Source organism: Pteropus vampyrus, unplaced genomic scaffold (assembly GCF_000151845.1).
Source record: "Pteropus vampyrus isolate Shadow unplaced genomic scaffold, Pvam_2.0 Scaffold168, whole genome shotgun sequence".
NCBI classification, from domain to species: Eukaryota; Metazoa; Chordata; class Mammalia; order Chiroptera; family Pteropodidae; genus Pteropus; species Pteropus vampyrus.
This window is the reverse complement of record NW_011888949.1, coordinates 229,523-235,637: the sequence shown is the minus strand read 5'-3', so window position 1 is coordinate 235,637 and position 6,115 is coordinate 229,523. Positions and strand designations below refer to the sequence as shown.

The following is a 6,115-nucleotide window of genomic DNA, read 5'->3' as shown; positions in this document are numbered from 1 at the left end:
CTTGCAGCTCTCCCAGCGGGCAGGTGTGCCACCTGCGGGAGCTGTCAGCACGTCTGCTTATGCACGGTCTCCTTGGTCACCTACGCCTTTATTCAGGCCCGTGCACGTCCCCGAGGCGAGGTTTTGTGTCACGATCTAGCGTCTACGTCCGTCAGGATCTAGCGTCTGTGTCCCTCACGATCTAGCATCTGTGTCCCCGTCCCCATCTCTCCAGGAAGGTGAGCTCTGTGAGGACAGCGGATGTCGTCCACAGCTTTGAACCCCCGAGGGCCCAGCACAGGCAAAGACAAGGCAGGAACTCCAGAAACACCTTGTCCTTCTCCCCCTCCCGACTTTGTGCCCACTCCTCCTGGCAGGGTCTGCCCCATTGCCAGCCAGTGGGTTGCAGAAAGGCCCAGAGCTACCTGGCCGCCCCCCACCCCCAGGCCCAGCGCCACCGTGCAGGTGCACCTACCTGTACAGCTGCCGCCTCCTCGGCAGGTCCTCCGTGCTCAGGAAGTAGCTGCAGAGACCAGCAGGGGCACAGGAGTCAGCATGTGTCACACCCTGGGCTCCGCAGTGCGGCCACTTCCCAGGGACCCCGCTCAGCGCCTGCTCCGAATGGGCTTCGTGTGCGGGTGGGTGGGCTGGCCTCTGCTGGCCCAGATGTACCCACATGGCACGCAGCTCCTGCCACAGGGCCTGGGAGGGTGGTCGTGAACCCTGGGTCGGATGCGGGAATCTCTCTGCAAGGTGACCTCCTGGAGGTCAAAGGTCCCACTTACTACAGTCCAGATGCGAGGTCTGGGTTGGCCACTGTCACTGCCTGATTTTCACCCGGGGCTCTAAACATGGAGACTGGGTCCTGCCACATGCCTGGGCAGGACGTGCGAGGCGGACCCCAGCCTGCCTGTCTCTGGCTGTGAACTGCGTAGCCCCTTTTGTCACACTGCCCGGGGAGCGTCACACTGCGTGACGCAGCGGGCACCGGGCTCTGCGAGCAGAGCCGGGCGAGCAGAGGCCCGACCTGCATCAGGACCACGGCCAGCGGGGCCGTGTCCAGCACCGGCTCAGCCCTTGGGTCTGGGTGCAAACTCAGCGTTGCCATCAGTGTCCCTCCCGGCCCCAGAGGCTGTGCACACACTCTAGGAAGACCCCGGGCCTCGGTCCAAGGGGGGTGCTGTGCTCGGGCCGGGGCCTCGCTGGGACAGCACGAGGACGGGCCCCAGGCTGGGAGCCGACTGGGCGCAGGGGCCACGTCTCACTCACATCTTGTTCCGCTTCTCGTCATAGGACAGGATCCTGGTGACGTCCCAGTCCCCAGAGGTGACGGACTGTATGTTGTCATTGCTGCTGTTGGGCTGGAGCACAGACAGGCCATGAGCAGCGGCGGGGGTGCCCCAGCTCCGCCTCCTGGTCCCCGAGCCCCTCAGGAGCCAGGTGACAGAGCGAATGCCGTGTGACCTCCGTCTGGTCCTTCCCAGGGTGGCTGACCACCCAGGCCACGACCCACTCCTCTCTCTGAACTGCAGTGACCGAGAACAGCACAGTCCACGCCGTGAGTCCCACAACCTACGCATCCCAGGGGAAGGGTCAGTGCGTCACCCCTGCTGACACGGCTCCTGTCAGGTCTGTCCACTGACTTATTACGGGGGGTGGGGGAGGGGACAAGGAGGAAGAGGGAAGTGTGGGGACTGGATGAAACAGGCAAGGACACTTCGGTCACTCTGCGCCATTATTCACGAGGACAGTTTGAACGGTTTTGGTGAGTGCTGCCTGTCGCAGACACCCTGTCTCTCCCCGTGCCTGGCGGAGTGGCATCGTCACGACAGGACAGGGATGTGGCCGTCTCCACAGGGCCTGTGCCGGGGCCCAGGTGGCACAGGTCGGTTGTGGTAGAGGGCAGGTGCCTTGGGTGGCGGGGGCAAGGATGGTGACCAAACCAGGTGACAGGTACAGAGCACACCCCGTGGGGACACGGGGAACACGGACACGGGAGTGGGGGGCTGTGGGGAGGCTGGGGTGTCAGGGCTCCTGGCGGCATTGGGGTCCTGCCTCCTGCTGGAGCGTTTCACAGGGTCCCCAGCCAGTGCCGATCACGGGCGAACCCAGGGTCCAGGGCCGAATGGGGACATCCGGACATGTTTAAACCTTGAGGAAAGTGACCCATGGTGACAAAACACGGGTGAACGAGGGTGTCAGCCAGTCTACGGACGTCTACCACGTCAGTAATGGACGGAACTGAAATGCCTGCACGTCAGCCTCTGCGGGACCGGTCCCTGTCACCGAGGCTCAGCCCCATCTGCCTCTGTCCCGGGCACCCGGCTCTCACATGGGACATTCCTGGAATTCTGTGAAATTGCACTTTGTGCTGTGTCGTAAACAAGAGTCTTCCACTCCATAGCCAGTGGTGATCTTCGATGACCTTTTGCGAAATTGAGTTTTGTTTGCCTGCCCTGGTCCCACATAACTGGACTGCTTCACACACGGAGCCCACACGCCGAGGACAATGGTCGTGCTCCTGGAAATGCCACAGCCCCTTCTCCCTAAAGTTCCTAAAGTCCTGTGCCCAGGGTCATCACCCCTGGGGGGACCGCTGTGCCGGAGATGGCACCCGCTTTCGGTTACAGATCCACCATGCTGAACTCCGACGCTCACTGTCCCGGGACGCTCTGCTCCGAACAGACCCGGGAACCAAGGGAGTGGCGGTCGGCAGTGGCAGTGTGACCGAATGACCCCTGCACTGAGCTGAACGTGGCGGTGGGAGCCTGAGAGGCTGGACTGTGAGGAGCCCTGTGGGCGCTGGGTCCCCCGCCCCGGAGGGGAGGCATGTGGGGACGCCCCGCACTCGGGGGGCGCTGGTGCCTGGGTGCCACCCACAGTGGACTGGACGCCAGCGTCTCCTCTGACGCTTTCGGAAGTGTCCTTTGCATTTCTGGGTGACAACAGAAAAGGCACGACGGGCCCCGCCGGCCGCCAGAACGTCTGGGCTGCCCGCCCACTTCCGGGACCTCCCGCCCCGTTCACGCACCCAGCGCTCCCTAGGGGACCTCGATGACGACGAGTGCCTTCAGAGCACGTGCCACGGGAGGCGGTCACCAGCCCGGCAGCACCTACCTGGGACGAGGACATGGCCACGTGGTAGAACTTGCCCTGGCCGCCCTGCGGGATGGCTCTGACGAAGAAGAAGGTCCGGCCGTCCTCGGAGAAAGCCGGCTCTTCGTTCTGCGGGCGACAGAGACCGGTCAGTCCCCAGGAGGGCCCCGCCTCGTCTGCGGAGGCCAAACGGGGCTCAGGGCGCCCGCGGGCGTTTTCTGCGTAATTGCTAATCAGAGACGCAGTGAGAAGGGTGACCGCGGAGCGGGCCTGTCCCTCCCCTGGGCCGTGGGGGTCAGCCTTCGGTTCCCCGGGAGATGAGCCTTCGGTTCCTCCAAGGCCACCAATGCAGCAGAGGCGGAGGCACAGGCACCGCCGTTTACAGGAACAGCAGTGGACGTGTGTCACCCGCTCCGGAAGGGACAGTGCTCAGCCCTCAGCCTGGTGCAGTGTGTCCCCTTCAGCTGTGGCCTGTCGAAACCAGAGCGTTTTGCAGAATTTCTCCAGGTGCATTTATTTTCTCTCACGAGGAGATAATTTTGAACGATCCCAAACCTGGCTTTGCCAAAAACTGAACGAATTCTATTCTTTCCACGCTGGCCCTGCTCTTTCAACTTATAAAACCCGGATCAGGCTGCAGAGCCCGCTGAGGAGACAGGACAAGGGGTGGTCACCGAGGACACGTCGTGGGTGTCCCCAGGTGCTCGCTGTGCTGCCGCTTCGCTTCCGACGAGGAGAGCGTCCCACCCAGACGTGCTCGGTGACACGGGGGACACGTCTGCTTTGCCCTACCGTCACTTTTCCCTGAGAACAGGTCTTACCGTGCCGCCCATGTGCCACGCTCTGTGATTCACACGCGCCTCCCCTCCCGTCCCCGGCTGTGACATCATCGAAACCTAGGCTTCTAGCTGACTCGTTCTTTTAAACATCGTGATGAAAGTCACACAACACAAAATAAGACATTTTAACTAAAGCGAACAAATCGGCGGCATGGAGCACACTCAGTGTCGCACGGCCGTCATCTGCGTCTCGTCCCCAAACATTTCCGCCGCCCCAGGTAAAGCCCCGCGCCCATTAAACTGCTCCCCGGCCTCCTTCGCCGCCCCCAGAGCGCTGACAACCAGCAAACGGCTTTGTCGCTGCGAAGTTGCGTGTCCTAGCTGACTCGTTCTTTTAAACATCGTGATGAAAGTCACACAACACAAAATAAGACATTTTAACTAAAGTGAACAAATCGGCGGCATGGAGCACACTCAGTGATGCGCGGCCGTCATCTGCGTCTCGTCCCCAAACATTTCCGCCGCCCCAGGTAAAGCCCTGCGCCCATTAAACTGCTCCCCGGCCTCCTTCGCCGCCCCCAGAGCGCTGACAACCAGCAAACGGCTTTGTCGCTGCGAAGTTGCGTGTCCTGGGTGTGTCACGCACAGGCACTGGGACGGCGGTGGTCCTTCGTGTCTGGCTGCGTCGACACAGCACAAGCTCACGCAGTGTAGTCACGACAGCCCAGAGGCGGGGACAACCCTGTGCCCACGACGGGGAAGCGGGCTGTGGTTCGGCCACACACCAGAATATTCTTCAGCCGTAAAACGGCTGTGACACACGCTCAGTGGACGAGCTGAGATTTTTTGTTGTTGTTCTCAAGGTCCAGCACGTGCCTGGGACAGTCCACGAATACTAGTCGAACAGACGGCTGGCTACGTAGGCGATGGGTTTTTTCTCATCTCTTCGCTCCCTCTCTCTGGCATTTTGTCTGATACAAGAGAAACGTCGTGACATTAGACGTCGGTGCTTGTACCTTTGTCCAGGCGGCAGCGAAGCACCTCCCCGCGTAATCCCAGCTCACACCTCGGGGCTCCCGAGCGCTCTCTCATCCTCGATATTTTCTCAGCTTGGACTTGGCACCCAAACTTGGGTATTAGAAAAGACTGGCAAGAAGCAGGGGGAAAAAATACATTTCAAAGCAACCACGTCCACATACGGGGCTCCTGCCCCTACAATAACTGATGGGAAGCTGGGAGAGGGGGTGAGTCCTCAGATGAAAGAAACGCATGCCAGCCGGGGGTGCTAGGACATCCTTGGGGAGCCACTGCTGATAGCCGCATCGTTCGGAGTCTGTTATTTTCCGTGAGCACAGTCGATCGTATCACCAAGGAAGTGACCTGTGCCCTCCTCCCCGTGATTCTCGAGACTCACATCTGGTTTGATTTTTCCCAAAGAACTTCGGACAGTTTTCGTCCCATTAGTTCGGACGAGGGATGAGAACAGAGGGCGGAAGAAGCTGCCGGCGTCTGCGAGCTTCCTCTCTGTGCCAGCTCAGCAGCCGTTATTGTCGCCTGGTCGTGGATGGGTCACTGCCGCCCCCCCCGCCGATCACACCTGGTCTCAGCGCCAAGAACCCAACGGGCCTTTCTTACCTGGGTTGGGGATGAGACAACTGGGGACGGTTTCATAGTCAGGGACCCAGGAAGACTCACGCTGAACCACAGGGGCGCCCCCTCAGCTGAGACCCTGCAGGACCCCACGGGACCCCGCAGAACCCTGAGGGACCCCATGGAACCCTGCAGAACCCTGAGGGACCCCATGGAACCCTGCAGAACCCCCACAGAACCCCGAGGGACCCCACAGGACCCCATGAACCCCACAGAACCCCAAGGGACCCCACGGAACCCTGCAGAGGAAACAAGGCCACCAGCCACATTTTCACTGTGTGCACGGCAGGTCGGTCTGATTTGGCGTTTCATGAACCCATCTTTTTTAAAAAAAATTTATTATTGGTTTCCAGTCCACAGGACGTTGGTTAGATGTCCGCGTAGTTTCTCAGTGAGTTTATGAGACGACGCCCCCATGCTTTCTCTCCCTGGCTCTCCACCTAGCTGAGAGCTGCGGCCACTTCCCAACCACCGCCCACGAGCCCCCTCCCCGCCCCCCAGCGTGTGTCTGCGGGGTTCCCGCAGGGCGTGTGGTGGACGCATTGCGGGGTGGGGGGCCGGGTGTGGTGGACGCATTGCGGGGTGGGGGGCCGGGGCCGTGGAGGTGGGGG

General features: G+C 61.2%; 1 protein-coding gene across 1 annotated transcript in view; it reads right to left on the bottom strand.

Moving 5' to 3' along the window:
- Nucleotides 1–6,115, bottom strand: part of DPP6 (dipeptidyl peptidase like 6) — a 115,682-nt gene that overhangs the window by 40,954 nt on the left and 68,613 nt on the right. Inside the window, exons 8-10 of the mRNA XM_023536731.1 lie at nucleotides 3,097–3,204; nucleotides 1,249–1,340; nucleotides 455–502 (exon numbers count right to left, since the gene is read on the bottom strand). Coding sequence (XP_023392499.1) covers nucleotides 455–502; nucleotides 1,249–1,340; nucleotides 3,097–3,204 — 248 coding nt within the window. The remainder of the gene's footprint in view (nucleotides 1–454; nucleotides 503–1,248; nucleotides 1,341–3,096; nucleotides 3,205–6,115) is intronic.